This window comes from Muscardinus avellanarius (assembly GCF_963383645.1).
Source record: "Muscardinus avellanarius genome assembly, chromosome: 10".
In the NCBI taxonomy this organism is placed as follows: domain Eukaryota; kingdom Metazoa; phylum Chordata; class Mammalia; order Rodentia; family Gliridae; genus Muscardinus; species Muscardinus avellanarius.
Window position 1 is genome coordinate 80381834 of NC_137796.1, and position 25122 is coordinate 80406955.

The following is a 25122-nucleotide window of genomic DNA, read 5'->3' on the forward strand; positions in this document are numbered from 1 at the left end:
CCCACACCCTGTAGGCCACAGCACAGGGGAGCCTGAAGAAGGAAGCCTCTTGGTGGTACAAAGCCACGTCTACCTTGTCTCTGAGCACTGGCCCACCCCTTCCGAGCTCCCGCCCCTCTTCACCCACAGTGACTGAACCAAGTCCCTTAGTTCAGAGACAGGGACCACCCATGACCACCCTCCCCACCAGGTAATAGAGAGTGGCCATCATGGGTACCCATGTGGCTCTGCAGTCTCCATCCTCAGGGCCAAGCTTCTTGTCCTCATCCTATCAGGAAAGGACTGGAGTTCCAAGAGGCAAGTGTCTCCAGTGCCCCTCCAGGTACTCCAGGGCCTGGGCCCTTCATGAGAGACTTCACCCATTCCACACTCCTAGCCAGCATAGATGCCTGTATCCAGCAAAGATAAGCTTGAACACTTAGGAAACCAGCCTGGTTTCAGCAGCTGGAATAACTGGGAGCACACGAGGCCCTCTTGCTCAAAGCTGGCACATTGGGTGTCTGTTGCCACCATGCCAAGGGCTTGATACTCTGGGATCCCAGGACACTGCTGCTGCCCCTTAGCAATGTGCCTCAGCAGTGGCTTTCCACCCACCAAAGGCTCCTCGCAAGCTCTGGCCTATCCCTAGAGTGTGGACTTGAGTTCTGACAACTGCAGGACTCTGAGGCTTGGTGCCCTATCACTCCTCAAGTTAACAACGTATTATGGGAAAATCCAACCCAAAACAGTAGAAGGAATGGTATCAAGAACCCCGAAATATCTGTTACCGAGTCTTCCACGATTTTCAGTAATATGTAAATAATGTTAAAGTTCCCCGCTCCCTCAGAAGGCAGTGCAAGGCCAGACACTGTAACCCACTACTGTGCCTTTGGGGAGGCTGCTCTGGGTGTCATCAGGGGAAGAGGGAGAGGAGGACCCTGAGTTCACCATTCCCAGCTGTGTTTTTCTTCCTGGGCCAGTAGGAAAGACCTTAGTCCCCCACATGTATCTGCAGGGATTTCTCAGGCCTCTGTGCTTCCTTCCACATGGGCTCTGGGCGCCATCTTGTGTGCAAAAGAATTACTGTCTCAGTGGGGCCCAGCCTCCTGACATTGCAGACATCCCAGGCCCCTAGCGTGGCTGAGTTCCACCATCCTATTAGAGTGTCATCCACTGGGGCTGCTCACTTGAGAGGCCTTCAGCAGCCGCAGCAGCAGACTTGCACCTGACCTGTCAGTCCCATGGCAGGGGCCTAAGCTGTGTCCTCCCTTGTGCCTGTCGTCACTGCTATCAATGCCTGGACATCTCCCACCAAGAGAGAGGGTCCCAGCAGCTGGCCAGCCCAGACTTGTTTCTGTCTGGCCTTTGATTAGATCATATTAATTTTCTATACGCAAGATTTACCCTCTATTATTTCCTGGTCCTAATAATAAACTAGCAAGTGAGTTAAACCCCTTAGTGTAAACTCCTTGCAAAATGAGGGTAAAAGTGCTTACTAATCCAGGCCCAGAATGAGAAAGAATGTATTTAGCCAGGCGCAGTGGCACACCTGTAATCCCAGCTACCCAGGAGTCTGAGGCAGGAGGATTGCAAGTTTGAGGCCAGCCTGGGCAACTTAGCAAGACCCTATCTCAAAATAAAATTTTAAAAAAGGGCTAGGGTGCAGCTCAGGATTAGAGCATTTATCTGTCATTCAGCCCAGCAGGGTCAGCGTTGGGGCTGGCCATCATTGGGCAAGGCAGGGCACTGTTCCAACAGCCTTACATCAGACCTCAGTGGCCCTGGCTTCCATTCCCAACATCACACACATTAAAAAAGAGAGAACATTTAGTATAATAAGTGCTCAGAAAGAGTTTTTAAAATAATTGGTATTTCTTCAGGATAAATTACAGCCCCAGTCTAGCCTAGATTAAAACTTCTGCAGCAGGTAATCCAGGCCATATGATTCATTTGTACACCATGCTTCCTTTTTGCCCAGAAAGCTATCTTTCTTCTCCCGTGAGCTCTAATCTTAAATATTCTTCTCCTGATGTCTTTCTTGTAAACTTTCTTCTCTACCCTGGTGTGCCTTCTGCTTTTCTGTTCCCTTCATGAGATGCTGTTAAACTCAACCTGTCCACACATGTCAGTGAGCTTGAGCTTATCTACATACATATGTACACACTTGTGTGTGCTCACAGTTTACCTTGGCCACCTCAGGGGGCCACAGATGGCCCTAATAATTGTTAGTCTTATTCCTTCACGTTTATTTGGAGTATGCCACACTGGCTTACTGTGGCTTCTAGGGGTACTGCTCAAAGCCTGCTCACACAGGCAGCCCAGCAGGGCCAGCATTGGGCCTGGCCCTCATTGGGCAGGGCAGGGCAGTGCCCCAAGAGCCTTAGATCAGACCTCAATCCTGTCACGTCCTCGCTGTGGGACCTTAGTAAAGCCTTGAGCCTCTCTGAGTTTCAGTTTCCTGGTTGGTAAACAATAGTGGCCTCTGTCCCAGAGCATGGCCCTGCTGCTGCTGCTGCTGCTAATGGTGACACTGCCCCTCTTCTCACCACAAGCCACTTGAACTTGATGACATGTTTCTCATCTTCTGTCATTTCTAAGAATTTCAGAACTTATCCCAAACTGAGTCCACTAGAAAGATCAGTATGGGATATTCCTTAAGACCTGGGTCCTGGGATCACTGCCTGCTCCACACCCCACGTCCTGCCTCAGTGTGGAACTTGATGCAGAAATCCACCAGCCCCATCCAACATCCAAGAATCCAGTTCTTTGACCTCCTCCACCCTTGTCTATTCCCTGAACCTTGTTATCATCTCAAACTTCTCTGTCTCCCAGATCTTAAGCACAGGTACCCAGCTTCCTGACCTCTCTGCCATCTGTCTCTCTGTTTCAGCATACCCAGGACAGCCCCCAGGCTCTCTGGCACCCAGGCAGCTCTCTGGCTCTCCCAGCATCCTTTCCTCTGCTCCCCACCCTAGTCTGCCCCTTCTGCCTATACTTCCTTCCCCAGTTGGCTCCAACCCCACATGTCCCCTTCATCCTCCCTGGCCACAGTGCTCCTGTCTGTCCTGTCCCTCTTCCTTCCCCAAACATCCCAGTCAGACCTGTGCCCTGACCAGCTTCTCTACCTGTTCTCTTGGACTTCTGAGTCTTGCTTAGAGAATCTATACCCACAAGGGCTGGTGCCACCTCTGATTGGCATCTCCAGCTTCTGTGGGGTCCCTGGTTCACTCTCCAGCCCTGTCTGTTCCTCTCCATCCCACCCCCCAGCATTCTCAAGACTTCTTCTCCATCACCTCTTCATTCTCTTCTTAGATCCCTTTCCCCCTGCCTTCCTGCTTTATACAGACAGGCAAGGCTGTCAGTCCTGCTAGGGTCCCTACACTTTAGTCTGCACCATGTGCCCAGGACCCACCTTACATCCCTCCCCGCTCCAGCATCACTGTGCTCACTAGTATCACTGGCTCCTGGTCAGCTCTTTCTCAGTCATCACTCTTCCCTCACTCCAGTCTGTAAGAACCCACCTTCACCTAGGCCTCGTGGTGCATGCCTGTAATCCCACCCAGTACTTGAGAAGCTAAGATAAGAGGATCTCAGGTTCAAGGCCAGCCTCCACAACATAACTAGACTCTCAGCAGCTTAGCAAAAACCTATTTCAAAACAATAAATAATTTCCAAAGGGGGCTGGAGGTATATTTCGGAGGTAGTATACACCTGGGTTCAATCCCCAGAACCTCAAAAAAAAACAAAAAATCCTCAGCCCTGGATTTCCCCCTCTAGAAGCCATCCTGCCTCACTTCTTTCCTACTGCTTAACCACTTGCTGTAGTAACTCACACTCCCCACTCTTGCTTCTTTCCCCCACACCACACATTTGCTCCCCAAGACCTCTCACTCCAGCTCTTTCTTAATCACTAAATCCAGGGGACACCCCAGTCTTCACAAACATTGCTCCCTACGGGATCTGACGCTATTGGCCATCGTCCTCCTGGAGGGCCCCTCATCCTTTCTGTACTGCCACTGCCCTGGCTTTCTTCTTGTAAACCTTCTTTGTGTTTGAGTATTTGCCACAGTTCTATTTTTTCCCCCTCTCTTCTCTGTTGTTGACTTCAAGGATAATTTCTGTACTCATTAGTTCCCCAGCAATGACCCAGATCATTCTTCTAAGCTCCTCAGTTGAAAATCTCTTCATTTCTGCCCAGGGCCTTCGAGGTCAAATGCGAGGCCTGCCCCGGCTTTGCCCAACCCTCCAGCTTGATATCCAACAACTCCCACCACTACCCTTCTACACATGCTCCCTCTTACCTCCCATGGCCTGCATTTCCTGATTAGCCCCTCTGTGTCCCCCAACATCCTTTCGTCTGAGAAGCCCCTTCATCCCTACCCCAGGCCAAGTCCAGTGACCTTCCTCGGTGCCCACACTGTCTCCCTGTCGCACTCCACTGTGCCATCCATCTGGATCCTTCTCTGCTGCCCCCACTAGGCTGTCAGGTTGTGCGAGGACAGCTGGGGACCCATGAAACATCAGAGTAGATGGACAAGCTGGGGACAGCATGTTCTAGTGTGGGCATTTGGAAGTGGCCCCCACAGAATTAACTGGACAAGTTCTGTCATGCAGACAGAATTAAGGTAGACAGGCACCTTCACAGGGCTGGGGCTCAGGGCTGCTTCACTGCGGGGCCTTGACCTCTGTCCCCGTCTCATCTCGCCCTCCCTCAGCCTACATGAAGCGGCGGCACAGCTCAGTCAGCGACAGCCAGCCCTGCGAGCCACCCTCAGTGGGCATCGACTACAGCCAGGGCGCCAGCCCCCAGCCACAACACCAGCTGAAGAAACCCCGCGTGGTGCTGGCTCCTGAGGAGAAGGAAGCTCTGAAGCGAGCATATCAGCAGAAGCCATACCCATCACCAAAAACCATCGAGGAGCTCGCCACCCAGCTCAACCTGAAGACCAGCACCGTCATCAACTGGTTCCACAACTACAGGTGAGGTCCTGCCTCAGCCCAGCACATGCAGCACATGGGAGCCAAGGACTGGTACATGCTCGGATATTTGGGTTTTTGTGTTATTTGATAGAAGTTAACTCCAAGGGTGCAGGGCCAACTCCTTTCGGTCAGCATCACTTAGTTAGTGACAATCCATATCTGTCACAACCAGAGAAAATATCACCTCTCAGATGTGTCTCCTCATAAGGGAGAGCATGGGCATTCATGGCCCCCTGGTAGTGAATGTTTATTTCATAGTGACTCTGTGATGTTTTCTCAGAGTCTTTTACAATACGGTTTCCTAAATTAGTTTGATTGGTTTTATAATTAATTATTGTAAGAGCCTTTCTTATGGTGAAGTTCATGGGTTGACAGATTTATTGCGCAGCTACTAGATCTAAATAAGTTATAAAGCCAAGTGTGGTAGTGCACACTTGTAATCCCGGCATTCAAGAGGGTGAGACCAGAGAATTGTGATTCACGAACAACCTCAGCTACTTAGTGAGGCCCTTCGCAACTCAGTGAGACTCTGTTTCAAGATAAAGAATAAAAAATAGGCTGGAGGTGTAGCTTGGAAGTAGAAAAGCCCCTAGATTTCATCTTCAGTACTACAAAAATAATAAATAAATAAATATTTTAACCAACAGTACCTCACCTCATAACCATATAAAGGATACAACATGACGGGTGTGGTGGCGCACGCTTGTATTCCCCGCACTTGGGAGGCTGAGACAGGAGGATCGCACAGGTTCGAAGCCAGCCTCAGCTACTTAGTTAGGCTCTCAGCAACTTAGTGAGACCCTGTTTCCAAATAAAGTATAAAATAGGTCTGGGAGTATAGCCTGGAGGTAGAAAGCCTCTGGGGAACCGCCAGTAATACAAAAAATAAAAATTAAAAAAAAAAAGGATACAGCATTATCTTCATTCTTTAGATGAAAATATAAAACTCACAGATTGAATAACTGGCCTGAGCAGAGGAGGGCTCCATACTCTCCTGGTAGAGGGAAGTAGCCTGGGGTAAGAGATCCTGGGGCTGGGTGTGGTGGCGCACACTTGTAATCCCAGCATTCAGGAGGCTGAGACTTGAGGATTACAGTTCGGACAGCCTTAGCTACTTAGCAAGGCCCTTCACAACTCAGTGAGACCCTATTTCAAAAATAAAAAGACTAGAACCGGGCGTGGTGGTGCATGCTTGTAATTTCAGCGCTTGGGAGACTGAGACAGGAGGATTGCACAAGTTCAAGGCCAGCCTCAGCTACTTAGTGGGACCCTGTTTCCAAATAAAGTGTAAAATAGGTCTGGGAGTTTAGCCTGGAGGTAGAAAAGCCCCTGGGTTCCACCCCCAGTACCACCAAAAATAAATAAATAAATAAATAAATAAATAAATAAATAAATAAATAAATAAATATAAAAAGACTTAAAAAATAGGGCTGGGAGTGTAGCTCAGAGGTAGAATGCCTCTGGGTTCCAGCCCCAGTACCACCAAGAAAAGGGAGAGAGAGGAGATCTGGACTAGAGTGGAAGGCCCACCAAAGGATACTGTATTGATACATAGAGCTGTAACGTAGGCTCCCTGCCACCAGCAACCAAGAGGCCAGTACTTGGTGAGAACGGCCAGTTCAGTGCCTCACGAGTGACCACTTCATTACTAGTGCTCATCAGAGCCTTATTTTCTCTGTGGTTCAGTCACACTGGTTAAACAGTGGTGACAGTACACATGTGTGGTTGATGCAGGTGGGGTCCCCACAGCTGCTTGCCTGGTGCCCGTCACAGCAGCAGAGGACCACAGACTTCTGGAATCTGGAGCCTTCCCCGTCCTTAAGTTCTACTGTGGTTCCTGCAGAGGGCTGATAAAACCATTCAGGTTCTAAACAAATAAGGAAAATTTTAAATATCAGATGGGAGCCAAACCACACTCTTACTGCCAAGAAAGGCTGAGTCACAAGATGGCAGCTTGGTGTGAGAGCCTAGTGAACCTGCTCCCTGAGCCCCAGGTCCAGGCAAACCACGCCCCAGAGGCAGCACTGCCCCAGCAGGCCTCCATATGCCAGCTGGCTCCCTCAAGGACAAAGAAAGTCAAGAGACTAAGCACGACCAGTCAGATCAGAACGGAGGCAGAGGGCAGCCCCGCTAGGACCACAGAGCCCTGTCCACAGAAGGAAACATCAGGAGTAGAGTAAGAGGGCGAAATGAAGGAGCGCGAGTGGGAACGTGGGTCAGGCGACAGGCAGTCCCTTTGTCACCTTCTAGTTAGAATGTGCTGTATGTTACCTCCACATTCTCACAAGTGTGTGGCTCTCACTGTCATGGAAGCACCAGAGCTCTAGAGCCCCGAGGATCTGGACACGGGTGCCAGTGTCACAGAATGCCTCAAAACACTCCCCAAAGTCCTCTGGGCCAGGCATGCCTCCTCAGGGTCCCCAGCTGCTGTCCCTTGCCTTTTGGCCTCTGAAAGCCACGATAACTGGCCACCCAATACTGGTGCCGGCCAGGATTGTGGACATTCCTCTTTTTTGTAGTTAGCACAAGCAAATTCAACTATCTGACAGGGAGAAAGAAGAGCAACAGGAACTCCAGGTTGAGAAAATAAGCCAGGCAGGCCATGCCTACAAACCCAGGTACTCTAGAGGCTGAGGCAAGAGGATCACAAGTTTGAGGCCAGCCTCATCAACTTAGTGAGACCCTGCCTCAAAATGAAAAGGGCTGAGGAGGAAGGAGGAGAGGAGGAAGAGGAAAGGAGAGGAAGGAAATGAGCCGCCCATGGTGGATGCTCTGAGACTTTCTTCCAAACAGCACAACAGAGCAGGCCGGCTAAGTCAAATGAGAGCACCAAAGGCAGCAGGATGTTTCAGCTGCAGAGATTCGGAAGGCTGTCCTGAGGAGGGTTAGATGGGCAGGGATCAACACCATGACTGTACTAGGGACAAATTTAATAAGCAGCACGATAGGATAAATAAGAAGCAAGCACCAAGTCATTTCAGAATTGGCCTAGGCTGGGAAGTAGCTCAGTGGTAGAACACAAGCATGTGCCAGGCCCTATGCATCCTGGACACTGTACCAAAAAAAAGAAGGGGCAGCCGGGCGTGGTGGCGCACGCTTGTAATCCCAGCATTTGGGAGGCTGAGACCAGAGGATCGCAGTTCACAGCCAGCCTCAGCTACTTAGTGAGGCCCTATGCAACTCAGTGAGACCCTGTTTCAAAATAAATAATAATGCCAGGCTTGATGGCGCAGGCTTGTAATCCCAGCGCTTAGGTGGCTGAGACAGGAGGATTGCACAGGTTCGAAGCCAGCCTAGGCTACCAGGTGAGGCTCTCAGCAACTTAGTGAGACCCTGTTCCAAATAAAGTATAAAACAGGTCCAAGAATGTAGCCTGGAGGTAGAAAAGCCCCTGGGTTCCGCCCCCAATACCATACATACATACATACATACATACATACATACATACATACATACTAGGGCTGGGGGTGTAGCGTGGAAGTAGAATGCCCCTAAATTCCATCCCCAGTAACACAAAAAAATAAAAAATTAAACATTAAAAAAAAAGAAGGTGCCAGGCATGGTGGCACATGGTTATAATCCCAGCATTCAGGAGGCTGAGACTGGAGGATCGCAGTTCACAGACAGCCTCAGCTACTTAGTGAGGCCCTCCATAACTTAGTGAGACCATGTTTCAAAATAAATAATAAAAGAAATAGGGCAGGGGGTGTAGCTCATAGGTAGAATTCCCCTGGGTTCCAGACCCGCAAAAAAAAAAAAAAAAGAAAAAGAAAAAAAAAAGAAAAAGGGGGAAAATTGGCCTAAAGCTCAGAGAATAGAAGTCACCTGCCCAGGGCCACCCAGCGGGAAAGTTGCAAAACGAGGTTTCACCGAGCATGCTCTATAATTGTTTCTTCCATTGAGTCCCCAGTGCAGAGCAGCTTGCTCTGGTAATACCAAAGAACTTTTCTATGAAGACTTTTACCCATGCACTAAGTGTGTTAAATACTTAAAGGAGATAGCAGTTTTTTCCTTCTTTCCATTGAGGTTAAACAGAGACTTAACTGGGACCCTCAGGGAGTAATGCTTGGGTTCAGTTTTTGCTCCCACCAAAAAAAAAAAAAAAAAAAAAAAAACAGAGCTTTATTTCCTTATCCTTATCCTTTTAACTTGAAGGAATTGGAAATATCTCAAGCTGCCCGTTTTCCCCAGGAATGGAGCCAAGAACACAGAACAGTACACAAGGACACTGGCCTCCTGGAACAGCAGGTCCACCTGGTGGAAATGCTGCTGAGCCTAAAGCAGTGATGCTCTGCAGCTTTTGCATGGCTTGTCTAGAAACCCAAACCAGGACTAAGGGTGTAGCTCAGTGGGCTCTAGGTTCAATCCCAGCACCAAAGTTAATAAGTTAATTTAAAAAAAAAATCAAGCCATGCATGGTGGTGCACACCTGTAATCCCAGTACTTGGGAGACTGAGACAAGAGGATCACAAGTTCAAGGCCAGTCTCAACAACTTAGCCAGGCCCTTCCCACTTAGCTTAGACCCTATTTCAAAATTTAAAAAAAAAAAGAGCTGGAGGTGGAGTACAGAGGTAGAACACCTCAGGGTTCAATTTCCAGTACCAAAAATAAATAAAAGTCAAAGCCATTTCTTGAATCTCTCCTTTCTAGATAGAAGGTAATATTCCTAATTGAAGGTTTTTGTTTTTGTGGTGCTAAGGATCAAACGAAGGGCATCATGTACCCTAGCATGTACTCTACCACTGAGCTACCCCCAGCCCAAGATGATACAGCATACGAACATGGAGACAAGTCTAGGCTAAGAAGGATAAGTGTCTTTTAATCCTCCAACACTCAAACAGCACCACTGGTCCTGTTTTATAGAGAAAAGTCCCATGTGTCAACAAAGCTAGCAATTGTGGAGGCTCAGACCCAGTGCCTGGCCTGACAGTATCCGCTCCCCACCCAGCCCTTTCCCTCTGCCTTAGTTCTCAGTGCAGACATTTGCTCATTCAGAAAGCAGCTAAAGAGTAAAAAGAAGCCGGGCGTGGTGGCGCACGCTTGTAATCCCAGCATTTGGGAGGCTGAGACCTGGAGGATCACGGTTCGCGGACAGCCTCAGCTACTTAGTGAGGCCTCTGCAATTCAGTGAGACCCGGTTTCAAATTAAAGAAAAAATAGGGCAGGAGGTGTAGCTCGGAGGTCAAATGCCCCTGGGTTCCATCCCCAGATCCGAAAAAAAAAAAAAGTAAAAAGAGTGACTCTTCTTGTCTACTTTGTACCCAGTATTATACATATCCTATTTTATTTAATCTGCATAATATATCTGCAGGAAAGACACTGTTGTCCATGGTTTTCAGATTTTAAAAATGAAGTTCAAAAACTCAAGTTCACTTGTCCAAGTTGCAGGGCCAATATGTGGCAAAGCCAAATTGCAAGCCTAGGTTCACCAGGTCCCAAAATGTCTGTGCTGTGTTTAAGGGCCTGGCTAGGACCAAACCTTGCCTGCCCGTCTAGCCTGCCACCTCCTAGCAGGTCAGGGCATGGCATCATCACTGCCAGGGGACTTGGAGCCAGGCAAGAGCAGGGCTTTTAGCACAGAGCCAGGGACAGGGTATAGCAGCTGCCATTTCCCCAGCCCCTGAGGTCACCCAGGGAGGGAGGAAAGCCTTGTTACTCCTAGGAACTTCCAACAGGGCTTCTTAGAACCCCACCTTTCTGAACCAGAGAGAGCTCCAGAATCTTCAGGACAAGGTTCAAAGCTCATTCTCTGTAGGAAGCAAGCAACTATGGAACAGAGTTCTGAAGCCACTGCACAGAACCTCACTTTACAGCAGGCTCTCAAAAAGCATTTTCCAGAAAATATCCCCACTCATGCTTGACCCCAGGGCTTTGTGCAAGACACTGGACCTGGTGCTAATTCATGTGAAGATGCTTTCCCAACAGTGGACACTTGCATGTCATCTGAGGCTTTTTCAGCCTCAGGGAGAAACACCTAGAGAAAAGGGCTGACTGAGTGTAAGGATACAGGGAGGAAGAATTTAACAAGAGCTCCCCTTTTACTAAGGGGAGCAAAGCAGGAAAAACCAGGGCCACAGGGCCTCTCTCTGCCTGCAATCTCCCTAACTGCAAATAATAGCATCTCAGCAAAATGCCCTGGGGCATGTTTTCCAAAGCAGGTAGCAGGAGGGTGGGCTAAAACTTGCTTGATGTACTGGAGCATTAATTTGGTATCCTTGATCAAGTGTCTTTTCCCCGGTCTTCTCCATTCAAAGGAGGGAATTAGTCAAAAATACAGTTTGGCAGAATTCTGCTAGAAGCCCCCAACCTTCCGAGGCTCGAAGCCGGAAGTGGAAGGTTTCCATTTCGGGCACTGTCCAATAACTGGTTCTCTCCATCGAGTCCTGATGGCACAGTGGGCACCACGGAGCTGCATTTGTTAAATCAGCCGGCATATACGCCCTGCTGGCTGAATACCATTCTGTACACGTATGCTAGGTGCACAGAATAAAGGAGGCCTGGCCTTTGTGGTGGGAGGCGGCGGCGGTGGAGGTGGGGGCTCTGCGCTCCAGGAGCAGGGCGAGGGCCGCGCCTCACGCCCCTCCTCCGCTGTGTCTTGTAGGTCTCGGATCCGCAGAGAACTGTTCATTGAAGAGATTCAGGCCGGGAGCCAGGGCCAGGCCGGCGCCAGCGACTCGCCGTCCTCGGCCCGGAGCGGCCGGGCGGCGCCCAGCTCGGAGGGCGACAGCTGCGACGGCGTGGAGGCCGCCGACGCGGAGGAGCAGGCCGGGCCCGCGGCCGCCAAGTCTCAGGGAGGGCCGGCCGAGGCGGCCCCGGCCCCGGCCCCGCCGCAGCGGGAGGAGGCGCCACGGCCGGCGGAGCAGGCGGAGCAGGCGGAGGCGCCGCCCTCGGGGACCCCGGGCCCGGACGACGAAGCCGCCGCCGAGGACGCGGGCCCCGCCGACCGCCCGGCGCCCGCGCCCAGCCCCGCCGCGCCCGCGGCCGGGGAGGACGCCGCTACCTCAGCCGCGCGGCCGGCCGGCGCCGCCAGCGCCACCGCCACCGCCATCGCCACCGCGCCGCGCAGGCCCAGCTCGCTGCAGAGCCTCTTCGGCCTGCCCGAGGCGGCGGCGCGGGACTCGCGAGACAACCCCCTGCGCAAGAAGAAGGCCGCCAACTTGAACAGCATCATCCACCGCCTGGAGAAGGCCGCCAGCCGCGAGGAGCCCATCGAATGGGAGTTCTGAGCCGGGCCGGGGGCGGGCGGGCGGGCCGTGCGCCGCCCTGCGGGCCGGGCAAGATCGCCATAGGCCAAGGTGCATATAAGAGAACAAAGGAGCATTAAGCCCAATCCGCGCGAGTTTTCACGGGAGAAAACGGAAATGTGTAGTGAGCTTTTTTGTACCCTGAAGTGTTTTTTTTATTGCCCTAAGTGATTTCCACAGGTTCTGGAATAACTCTTACAGCTTTGCCTTGCGCCCTCCTCTTCGTGTGGGCTTAAAAAAAAGTCAAACCCACATATTAAAAGGGGGCTTTTTATCTGCCATCTGATGGCTTCAGAGCGATAATACACTATTATCTTCTTAAACCAGGAAAAGGGGGGGGAATTTTTCAGAAAAATTAAAAAAGAAAGTTTTTGTAGCTGTTCAGTTGCCACTAAGAGATTGCACAGTCAAACCGACTCTAAACACACTAGTTTGGATTCCTAAATATTTTCAAGAAAAGAATCTTCTCGTTTGAAACTTTGAATTAAAATAAAACACATTTACTCCACATATTTTTTAACAAAAAGAAAAGTCACATCAGGAAAATATCTGATTTTGTGGTAGCTGACGTAGTGTTTTCTTGTACGTGAATAGAATCCTGACATGTAGTGCACATTGATCCATAGCTTTAACTGACTCTGGGCTTTTGCTGACCAGGGTTTGTTTAATACACTCCATTCTAGGCCAAATCAGGACAAAAAGAAAAGATCCGAATCTAGGTATTTTATAATCTGCTTTTTAACCTCTAACCGCAGAGCACGCTGATCAGACCTCATATCTCGGAGGTTTAGGAGACAAGTTAGAACTGTAGCATGTACCCATTCATTTTGTTTAATTTATGGTGTCTTCGTCGTGTTTGCGCGTCTGCGCATGTGCGAGCATTGAAAGAAAGGGAAGAGTAGGCCGGCAAGGTCAGTAGATAGCCCTGGGGCGGGCAATCCCACCCCTGCAATCTGCACGTCTTTCCTTGGCACTGAAGGCACCTCACCTCACACCACTCTCCTGGGCGCCTGATGGACTGAGCCCCCCAGAGGAAGATGCTTCCTGGGCCTGGGCCGGGCTGGTGCGCATGGGCTCACGCACTCTCTCGCGCTCCCCTTCTTCCCACCACAAGCACTGATGACCCTCTCGAACTCGTGGGAAGCTCCCTTCCCTGCAGAAGAGAGAACGTGGCAGTCTGGGCTGCGCTCCTGCCCCCTTAGAGAAGCCCAAACTCACACCAAAACGTTGACGCTCTTCGCTTCCAGACCAGACCATTGGCCCTTCATTCATTTCGCCGCTCGGAAGGTTCTTTTATGCACAGTTTAGGGCAGTCTAAGTACAAATCAGAAGTCTAACTTGTCTCGGATTCCTCCTGTTGTCTATGTGTATACGCGTGAGAATAGAGGTGGATGAGAGTGTGCGTGCGTGCGTGTGTGCAATTTTATACGTCTGTGTATTTTCTTAAGTACCTGTGCACACATAGAGTGCATTACTGCCACCTTTTTCAATAAGCTGTTTTATCAGTTATGGCTTCTACAAATTTGCTAATTTAGACTCCTTTATTGCCATATCTTTAAACTAACAATAGATGATTTCGGTATATATATATTTTTTTTTGCTTATTTATAGGTGCTGTATTTTATTATCTGATTGTTAGGAAGGGATGAAAGGGGCAAATATTCTTTAGAGGGATAGACTGCCGGCAGTATTGGGTATAATTTACAAGATGTAGTTGTCATACTGTATATTACTGATTGAAAACTTTTTGACCGTATTGTGTATCATTGGAACCTTTGTCTTAGGTCAACATCTTTGGATGACATTTTAATGGTGCATTCATTATTTCTTAAGTTTAATTAATATTACTTTTTTTGATTTGGGGGGGTGGGAGGGAGTTCTAATTTTAAAGGTATGCTCCCGCTATTACACCTCAGTGTGCTTGTTATTACTTAACGTGTAGGACTTTGACTGTAAGATGTGAAACCACATTTCTTGCATGATGTTTTAGAAATTATGTATTTCATTTACAGTCTTTTAACCTGCAACTGCAGCACTTAGTTCAAGTTTTCACAAATTTAAGAGTCACTACACTAAAGACAATGCCTTTTCATGAGTAAGAAGTTTCCAGAAGGCTCTAGGAGGCTGGGAGGCAGGCCCTTTGTTTGTCTTTGGATGGTTGCATCATTTCTGAACTTGAAATCCAGTTCAGGGAGAAGAGAACTCAAGATGGAGGAGCTTAAGGGGAAATGGATTAACATCTGGCTCGATGCAGGTGCATTAGGAAGAGGGAGTTCACACAGGGACCCTTAGGACGGTGAGGAGCAGAGCTGCTGATGGTACTGTGGTGTCCTCTCCACAAAAACCTCAAGGGAACTTTGTCACATGGGTGATAAACCTCTCAATATCTACTTTTCATTTAAAATGAAAAGCAGAGAGTACACAGGAACTGATAGGCTAGTGTTTTAGTTTTAAAGGCATGACTGTTAGTTACCAGGTGTCAAATCCGAGGAGACTGAGAATTCTAGATGTGTCCATCCTCTTGGCCAAATGGTAACAGTCAAAAGCGCCACTTTGGCTCTTCCAAGCAATTTAGTCATTTTGTTGTTTTGTTTTTGTTTCTTTAATTTTGAATTGGGTTACTGTTGGTTTCCATTCTCTCTTCTGCCAGACTTGCATCTGGGTGCTCGATACAATCATTTGGTTAGGTTGCACTTGCAGGTCTGTGTTTGTGTTTTTTCTCTATTATTTATTTTTTTTAGTTGAGATCCCAACCTTACGACCTTTTGTATTAAGCTAGTACTGTCTAATACTTTTAAGAGCTGCCACTAAATAACCCAGAAACCCGTGGAGGGGGCAGCATCCACTTCCTCCTGGGCCCCTCACTCTGAGTCCAAGGGTTCATCTTTCATCTTGATAAGCAATATTCAAGTGCCTTGAACAGCGCCCCTCTGCATGGTGACCCTCCACTGGCTGGCGATCCAAGCAGTAGCTCCCACAGGCAGCACCCCTCCTCCTCTTTATGCTCTATCAGCTTAAAAAGCTGATTTGTACCTCTCCCTGGGGGAAACGGTTCCATATAAAACACTAACACTTAATTACAAGCTCCATTATACCATTTTAAATGGCTTCTTTTTGTTAATCGGAGGCAGCATTCATAACTTGAGGTTCCTGCCATTACTGGGCTGGCTAAATGGAGGTCCAGCATAAGATCTGAGTTTGCATCTGGCCTTTCAACCCTGGCTTCCTTCCCAAGCTGCCTTGTGGTATCCAAGGTAGCAGGTGTGTAAGCTCTGTCTTATCCCCTGTGCGTTCACTTCCACCCGGCTGGCTCCGGCTCGCAGGTCACTGCCTCTTTGGAACTTTTCTATAATCAGGATGCTTGGTTTCTGTCCACCAGACCTCTAGAAAGGATTGTCACAGCCATTTTGCTGGACTTGGTTATTTCCTCTAACCAGCCTGCCTAAAGAACATAATGACTTAAGCCACCTTATAAGTCATGTCCTGCGACAGATTCAGCACAGGTGCCCCAGGACACAGGCTCGAGAAAGACCTCTAAGAAATACCAGGATCACGGCTCGCAGGACTACTGTCAAACCACAGCACCCCATGAAAGTAAACAAGGCAAAAGACAGCAGCTCGTGGCCTCATTGGGACCGGTCCTTGTTCCTTCAAAGCACAAGCGTCTCCTGTCCAGCTTTCTTCCTGTTGGCATCTCTATCTCCTCCTCACTGAAAAGACAACATGTCTGATGTGGACAGTCAGATCTGGTTGGCAGCCAAGGCCCAGAGTGCCACAGAGCTTTGGCCTCAGTGTCCTGTGCGCTCATAGCCAGGAGAGACCCAGCCCGTTGCCACCCCGGGACCCATGTGGCCAGCACTCATACCCCATCTGCCCTCTCTTCTTGGCCAAGGTCGCAAGGGGCAGGTTATATCTAATCTAGAAGGGAGGCTCTGGACATCAGCTGGCTCCTGTAAGATAATGTGGTAGTGAGGCACTCGGAGAGGTGGGGGCCAGGGTCCCCAGATGAGCTCAGTCATAGGCAGGAGCTTCCCCCACTGTGGCCAGGCCTCATTTCTTTGTTCCTCCAAACTCACGTCTTTTTTCACAGAGGTGAAACATGAACTCTGGACATTTCATGCAATGTTTCTCATTCCTCTGATTTTAGAAAAACAGATTCCACTGAAAAGTAGCAGAGAAGCCAAGGGAAAATTCACTCTTGGACTAGATCAAAGTGATGTGGGAGTGGTCACCAACAAGATCTTGAACCTTGACCTTAAGTGCATTGCGACAGGTACTAATAGGAACAAACATCTGCCAGTAATCCTCCAAGGCCGCCACCTACAGCCTACGAGCCAGCTGTGGGGGGAAACGGAGCGACCCAAGGGCCCAGGAACACATGGCACGCTTTTAACTGCATAAATGTTGGCTGGGGGATTGGCTCCCACTCCTGGGATGCCCCGTCCTTTTTTCAGATGTAGCCCTCATCTTCACACTCCTCATTTGTCCCCGTCTACCTCAGTAGCCTGTGCTCTTCACCTGATGTCCCCCCTCAGCTCTGTGAGGCTCATGGCTGAAGGATCTGCAGGTGTGGCCGGCGGGAGCATCTCTCAGCCTGGTGGTGGATTTTAGGCCTCTCTCCTTTTGTACCATTGTAGTCAGGTGGCTAGGCTCATGGATTTTTCTCTTGACATCACCATTCCTGAAGCTCCAGCAGCTGTTTCCTTTGCAGGCAGGGGTAGTCTCAGGCATCAGAGGACCTTGCCTTTACTCAGTCTTTGTTTTTTGAGCATTCCCGCACAGCTGTGGAGATCCATCACGGCAATCCCCCTCGCCCCGGGCTGCCTGCAGATAGCCACGTGAGCATACCTCCCTGTGAACTCCATAGTTGATCCTATGTCTGTTTTCTCTGACACTGGGGTCATGACTTGGGCTTCACTGTGAGCCTTGCTTTGCAAACATCAAACAGCACAAGATCAGGAAAGAAGGATGTATATGGCTTTCTCCAGCCTGTTTGCCTGGTCTTCTCTTCTTCCCAAAAGAATTTGCCCGTTTCTGTTCAGTGCTGAAGAAAACTAGCTCCCAGGGTTGCTGGTTGGATGTGGGTCTCCACTCGGTGGCCAAAACATTCCTCTGATGGAAAATGGGAGCCTAAGAATTTGAATCTTCATTGTGTGGTTGGGCATTTGCCAAAAGAAGCTCACTTTTGGAAATTCCCACTGTGCCGCCATTGCTGCAGTTTCACTGGGGCCTGGGTGACCACCAGGGCAAAGCTTCGTGTCTCTCATGACAAGATGGTGACCTGGGATTCTAACATGAAGTAGCTCCATCCTCTGGTGGGCCATGTGCCAGTGCGACAAGTCCACCTGAGTGCTAAGGAAGTGGGACAGCTCAAGCTTATTGTCATTCCTATCGTTTCTACCTTTCTATAGATGAAAACCACCAGGAAAAAGGGAAGATAAGTTCCCAAGAAAAGTTCCCAAAAGATCCAGCCTGTGAAACCCCTAGAAATGGGCTGAAAGCTAAAGCCAAGACTCTTGGGGTCAATCAGGGTGGAAGAAGAAGGGGTACAAGGCACAGCAAGCCCTGGCCCCAGAAGCCCCTGTGGCTGGTGCGCCTAGTTGGGGAAAAAGAAGGAAAAGCTGTTTCCTCCCACCCACCCCACTTCCAGGACCTGCCCTGTCCCATCCTGCCTCTGCCATCACCCCTCCAAAGATCCCCTGTCCACGCTGTCAGCAGTATCTCAAGTTTTCATTTTTGGATGAAGTGACATTTAGCTTTAACAAGACATTTCCAAAGCGCCTAGTCTCCTCCAAAATGCTAACTTTAAAAGTTTGGCATTGTAGGCGGGGAATCCTGAAAAAAAGGCTAAGGAGAGAAAGACATTAGGCTATGCATAAATGTGCACTTCCCTGTTCCCCTGTTACGCAGCTTTTGAAATGCCTTTGAGTTGCTCTTCACAGATCTTTTTAGTTTATTCATACTGTTAAGAAATATAGTCTGCATTACTGTAATTCTGTCATGTTTGGGCTTTAATTTCTACCCCAAAATATGCTATATGCTATGTATCAAGCTTTCTGTGATCAGAAAGGAAAGGTGCCTTAAATCCCAATATCACGGCTCTGTCCCTATGGAAAATAATCAGAAGCACAGTGTACGGAAGGGTTGGGACTTCCGTTAGCAAAACAAGACACCATTCAGCAAGATTACATTGAAGTGGCCCGGGGCTGCTTTTGTTTTATAATTCTTTTCTTCACCCTTTTTCTTCTTCTTTTGTTCTTGTTTGGTAGTTTGCTTTAAACAGAAAGCACTTAAATAGATGACTACGTGTAAAAGCTCTGTGCAATAGAAATCGTGCTTTGTCATTTTGAAAAGATAGCATATTGCACACCAAATGAACTCAAAGTAAGCTTTAGACCAGGATGATTCAGGTTGTGGATGAGAATGTTCACTGTAGCTCCGTGTGTTCGTGAACCGAAGGGGAGACAGGCCACCTGGGCCCCTAGGGTCCCCCCAGCCTGCCCCTGACTGACCACTGAGTACACCGGCCTGGCAGGTGTGAGGGGGACGAGGGCAGGACCGCCTGTGATTCCACAGCCAAAAACCTTCCCGAGGGTCCAAGACCACAGCCGTCCCTTCCAACATTTAACCTTGTTTTCTTGAGATGGACTGACTGCTACTGACCTGCCAGTGTGCATGAGGATAGTTAGGAGGGTGTTTTCCTTGAGAAGAAAAAAAAATTATTTCTATCTATCCTCTTCTATTTATTGTTAGGTTAATCATTTAAGTACTTTATCAGGAGTGTGTTGTTTGTGTTGTTGTCGTTGTTATGAGTGCTTTTTGCTGTTACTCCAATGGTTACTGTCCTTGGCCATCCCCCTGTCCCCCAGAGAACCTAAGAGCCTGGGGGGTTGCTTGGGGTGGGCAGAGAGGGGACTTCTGGCAGAATCACATCTGTCTCCCGAGTAGCCCCTCAAAACCAGTGGTCTTTGTGTGTCTTAACTGTTGAAAGGAAGACAGTTGATGGGCAAAGCTGCCCGCGGGAAAGAACAGGTGCCGAGCAGAGGCACGCCTGTGCGAGGGGCTGCAGAGGAAGCTTAGGAAAGCCAAGCTTAGTCCCCAAAGCCTCCTAGAGCCTCTGGTAAGACTTCTGAGTTCATGAAGGTTCGGAGAGCCCTGGTCAGAGAAGGCACCAAGGTCCTGCAAGACTGGCACCTCCGAGTGAGGTCTTGCCAGGCTGCACAGGTCGCTGCATTTTGGTTGGTTTTTGTTGTTGTAGCTGTCCTTGCACACAAAGTTGGTCAGAACCATCTTGTGAAGCAACAGGTGTTTTTTAGCAGCAGCGGTGGCTGGAGGGCTCACACCAAGGAGGTAGTGGCAGGAGCCCCTTCCCCTCCGATGTAGCGCCATGTGGAAGGAGGTCAGATGTAGAGGAAGAGCTTTCTGTGGCTCAAAACACAGCCAACAAGACACCCATTGCTTGCTCAACTCAGCTGAAGGTGCGGTTGGGGCTGGCCTCAGCCTGTGGCCTCCCTGGACTGCTGCCTGTGTCTCAAGAGAGTCCCCTGGCCCTGCACCCACGTGGCAGAGCATTTCCTTCCGTGCCATGACTTTTTCCCTTCTCTGAAATTGTTGGGGGATTCCAAATTTGTTCTTGTCTCTTTTACTCCCCCAATGAAATGGTTGCCCCATTCCCCCAAAGGGTTTTCATTTTTCTCTATGCATATCTCCCTCTCTCTCTCTCTCTCTCTCTCTCTCTCTCTCTCTCTCTCTCTCTCTCTCTCTGTTTTCTTGCCTCTTTCCTTGCATCCCACCCCCTGAAGCTCCTGAGAAAATGCTGTGCATTTTGGAGACGTGAGAATTCATTAAAAATTCTTAAATCATTTGAGAATAGCTTGTTCTAACATACAAGTGGGGAGGAAAAGAGAAGCCGGTTTTCCCCGCGTCCCTTCCCGTGGAGTAAGAGATCTAGCTCTTTGCGTTTGTGCAATAACTACTTGTGGTGAGAGTGGGTAGCACCACACCCCTGTCCAGACTACTAGCACACAGCACAAGACGCGCTCCTCACGGCGGCGGCCTCCTCGACAGCCCTCGCAAGCTCAGCCCCCCCCCCCCGTGCATCGTGGTGTCTTACATTTAGCAGTATTTTATATTTTCTGTAACGCACTAAGTCTTAGATGTTTCTAGAGCTCGTTTGTTAATGCTCACAATCACAGATTTTTTTTCCTTAATCCTCACAAAGACCCAATTGACCAAAAAGAAGAGAGAAGAAAAAAAAAGGCGTCATTTTTGTACAAATAGCTTTGAGAAGCCTCTTGTGTTGCTGTGACTCATCTCTGATAACATTTTATTTCTTGCTATTTGTTTTCCACATTAAAAGTCAAAGTTGATGTGGCTGCGCGGGGGCGGGAGGCCCTGCCGGCCCACGGCGCCGCCCTTCTGTCTTTGGTTAGCCATACGATGTCTGTTCTTAGCACTGTACAACGGTCCCTATATGATATGGAGAAGCAATATCACTGAAACTCACACCATGTATTATTATTATTCACTAGCACCCTAGGTGTGATAATTGAAGTAAATATCTTTTATACAAACACAAGAATGTGTGGGTCGTTTTTATTTAAATGGTCTGCCCTGAGGAAACGCAGCAAACACTTTGACTGGGGTCCGAAGGGCACCTTGAGAATCACCATTCCCAAGGCAGCCGTCCGTCCATCCGCCTCCACACGCATCTTCGGGCTTGGCGTGCAGGATCTGGGCACTGGTGGCCCTGGTCCCCTAGTGCTCCATCCATCCCTGCGCACCTCGACCTCCCTGGGGGCCGGACTTGTGCTTGATGTTGTCACTCTTGCTATCCCGGTACCGTTGAACTGAGCACTTACCCTCTTGCTGGCATCCGCTTCCTTGTCTGTCTAATGAGGACACTGTTGCCTGTCTTCTAGGCTTGTCATGAAAACTAGGAATGGCGGCCCATGGGCTTGGGTGGCTAGGACCTCGCCTACCCTGGGGGATTCGCACTTTGTCCCTGGCTCCTGATATGGAGGAGGACAAGCAAGGCTTTGCACTGGCAAATGAGAGGGAAGAGGAGAGCGAGGCGGTGGCCTGGAGGTTTCTGGAATGATTGGGCTCCTGGGAAGGGGTCTTTCCAGCAGATGCTGGGGTGCAGAGGAGGGAAGGCCCTGTAGAGTTGGCTACAAGGCTACACACACCCCCCACACCTGTGTGACAAAGGATGGTCTTGTTTTGAGATCTACTGGGTGGGAACAGAATTGCCATCCACACGATGTGGGACTAGTCAGGTGCATCATTACTTGATTGTGTGTTAATTTGGAGATTACAGGTGAGGTTTCCTCATCTAATACATAACCTTGAGCCTCTCTGAATTAAACTGACTCGGTTCCTCTCTCCAGTGGGGACCCCAACAGCCCTGAGTCCCCTCCAGCCACTCAGGGACCAAGTGGCCTCTGGAGCCAGCCCCTCCCGAGGGAGAAATGAGCATGAGACTGGAAGGGCTCTGCAGTTCTGGCATTTGGCAAATTGAAGTCTAACTCAGGTGGCTAGTATAGGTGGGCCCCAACTTCTTTTTTTTATTTTTTTCTTTTTTCTTTTTTTCATTACTGGGGCTGAAACCCAGAGGTATTCTACCTTCGAGCTACACCCTAGCCCTATTTTTTATTCTTTGTTTTGAAACGGCCTCACTGAGTTGCAAAGAGCCTCACTAAGTAGCTGAGGCTGTCTGTGAAATGTAATCCTCCTGTCTCAGCCTCCCAAATGCTGGGATTACAAGCGTGCGCCACCACGCCTGGCTGGGCTCCTACTTCTTAACAAACAGCCCCAAGTCTTTTTTTTTTTTCCCCCAGAAAGCCTCCCCAAGTTGTTTGTTTGTTTTTGCGTACTGGGGATAAAACCCAGGGGCATTCTATCTCCGAACTATACCCTCAGCCCAATTTTTATTCTTTATTGTAAAACAGGGTCTTACTGAGTTGCAAAGGGCCTCAGTAGCTGAGGCTGTCCACAAACTGCGATCTTCCTGTCTCAGCCTCCCAAATGCTAGGATTACAAGCATGTGCCACCACACCTGGCTTTCTCCAAGTGATTTTAAAGTGATTTTTTTTCTTCTTTTTGTGGTACTGGGGATGGAACCCAGAGGCATTCTACCTCCAAGCTCTAGTCCTTTTTTTTTTTTATTATTATTTATTTTGAAACAGGGTCTCACTAAGTAGCTGAGTCTGGCCTTAAACCTGTGATCTCCTGTCTCAGTCTCCCAAGTACTGGGATTACAAACGTGCGCCACAACACCCGCCTTTTAAAGTGAAATTTAATTAATCAAAACTTTGGTTGTGTAAACCACTAACTACAGAGGTGGAAAGGGAAACATCTGTAGCTCTGGCTACAGATGGGAAAGGCCCCACTCTGGGCCAGTTGCTCAAGCTCCAGGCCTCAGTCTTCCTGCTTTCCCTGGAGCTAGGTGGGTCTGAACAAAATCAGGGGCTTGACTTGGTACTCTGAGGAGACACCATTGCAGATATACAGGAAGGCGTCACAAGATGATGCAGAATAATTGCCCACATGAGCCATCTGCAGCGGTCCTGTCTGCCTGTGTTTAACAGGACCTCTGAGTGGCTGCCTTGGGTATGTGGCTCCTTTGTCCATGGTCCTAACAAGCCAGCTTCGGGGCCATATGCATCCTGCTGGCCTCCACCTCAGCTAGCCAGTGGTTCCTACAAAAATGGCGGAGGCCCACCCAGTGTCTTGGCAGGCCCTAGAAAACTGTTGGGATATCGGCAGGGACACTGGCCAGCAGGCTGTTGAGTCCAACCTGACCTTCCCAGCGTGAAGCAGTCTGCCTTAATGACATGAGAAGCACAGCCTGGTCCTGGCCTGATGGGCATTACTGACATTCCCAGGTATCCATTTGCTCACACCCTCAGGATGTCAACAGGAAGGGCCGTGTGTGCTGGGGATTGAATCCAGGGACATTCTACTTCTGAGCTACACCCCCCAAGCCCGATTTTTTATTCTTTTATTTATTTATTTATTTATTTATTTATTTATTTATTTATTTTTAACTGGGGTTCCTGGATGCCCTTCTACTTCCAGGCTACACTCCCAGACCTATTTTATATTTTTTTTATTTTTGGAAACAGGGTCTCTTAAGCAAGCACGGCTGGCTTTGAATTTGCACAATCCTCCTGTCTCCGCCTCCCAAGTGCGGGGATTACAAGTTTGCGCCATCACGCCCGGCTTATTCTTTTATTTAAAACAGGATCCCACTAAGTTGTAGAGGGCCTCACTAAGTGGCTGAGGCTGGCCATGAACCCAGATCCTCCTATCTCAGCTTCCCAAGTACTGGGATTACAAGCATAAGCCACCACGCCGGCTCAAGGAAGAGCCTATTTTTTACCTCCCGCCCACCAGCCAAAATCATTTGTGAACAAGTAATAGCCAAGCTTCTGTGTTGGGGGCAGTGTCAGGCACTGCAAGGAATACGGTTTGCGGGCCCCTATCTGCTCAGGGAAGCCTTTGGCTGCCTCAGTGGTCAGGTGGCCTTAGAATCCCAGTATCATGGCTTACCAACTAGCATTTCGGGCAAGTCAGTGGACACTCAGGCCATCTCTTAAAAATTTTTTACTTCCTCATGTTTCAGTCTTGGCTTTGTAAAAGGGATTATAAAAATGCCAAGTTCCCAGGGAGCACTAAGGGATATACTTGGAAACAGCCTGGCATAGCCCCTAAGTCTTATTCCTTGTCGCTGACAAGTGTCTTTTCCATCATCTGGTTGCTGGAGTAGCTCTGTTTCGTCAAGGCTCTTTCTACCCTGTGCCAGGGCAGGAGTTATTCCCAGCCCCTGAGCTGGCATTTGACTCAGTCCTACTCCTAATCAGGCCCTGCTAAGGTGACCTACAGAACCAGTAGTTGCCAGGCCTGCTGTGGCTTCTAGTGAGGTCCGTGATCGGCTGGTTGGCACACCAGTTGGGCAACAAAGATCTCCATACCTCAATCTCCTGCAAGCTCCAGACTGATATTCTGGGCCCTGGCCCAGGTCAGAAAACTCAAGTTTGATTCCTGGGGTGACTGAGGCTGCTTTCCCCATATGCAGCCACTAAGTGGCTAGGAAGAGACGACCCTTCCTACTGCTCGGTCTCAAGGACAGAGGACTGCACCTCCTCTGGCAAGTGCTATCTGTCAAGGCAACTTCAGCACATTACAGCCAAACCCAGGCACCTTGTATCTGAGGAAAAGAGACACCCCCCCCCCCGAAGTTCCTGTGGTCGGGCAGCAGTTCTCAGCTGGTGATGACTTGGTCCCTTTGGACGCTTGGCCGTGTCTGGAGATACTTTTTGGCTGTCATAATAGGAAGGTGCCACGGGCCGGCATCTTGAGAGGAGAGGGACACTGCTAAATGTCTTACAGTGCACAGGACAGCCCCCCCCACACACACACACACACACAGAGAAGGCCCTGGCTGCAAACATCATCAGCATCAGGTCTTGTGTGGGGGCAGACACAGGCCTACCAATGCCACCCCTCGGAGCTCCATCATGGGCCGATGCAGCAGATACTGACTGCGACTTTGCAACCTGCTCTGAGCTGGGCCTGGCTAAGCCAGGCCTGCGATGGCCTTGAATTGCTCAGGAGCCCCAAGGAGAGCCAGAGCAGGGTCCAGAGCAAATGTCCAGGCTTCTGTGTTGAGGGGTGTTGGTGGCTGAGCCCTGACCTGGGGAAGGGTGGCCTTGAAGCAGCTGGACAGGGAGGGAGGCCAGGCCAAACCAAGCACGCGCATGGAGGAGGCAGTCCCATGAGCTGCACGCTGGTGGGCCGGGCCGGGACAGGGCAGTGCGGGAGAAAGGGCTGGCGCTGCCCCATGCTGGCCCCGCCACACCATCGAGGGAGCAACTGTGCTAGACAAGGCTCGTCCTTCCCATGGGACACCTAGAA

The 25122-nt window shown here is 49.6% G+C and overlaps 1 protein-coding gene across 17 annotated transcripts in view; it reads left to right on the forward strand.

The window, feature by feature from the left end:
* Positions 1-25122, forward strand: part of CUX1 (cut like homeobox 1) — a gene marked incomplete at both ends in the record, with an annotated part of 398444 nt that overhangs the window by 357433 nt on the left and 15889 nt on the right. For 8 of the 17 annotated variants that reach the window (XM_080702654.1, XM_080702657.1, XM_080702655.1 and 5 more), the window contains 2 exons: positions 4695-4959; positions 11562-12186. The exons of the other annotated variants lie outside the window; for them this stretch is intronic. In XM_080702654.1, coding sequence (XP_080558780.1) covers positions 4695-4959; positions 11562-12186 — 890 coding nt within the window. Of the gene's footprint in view, positions 1-4694; positions 4960-11561; positions 12187-25122 lie in introns of those variants that run through there. 17 annotated transcript variants of the gene reach the window in all.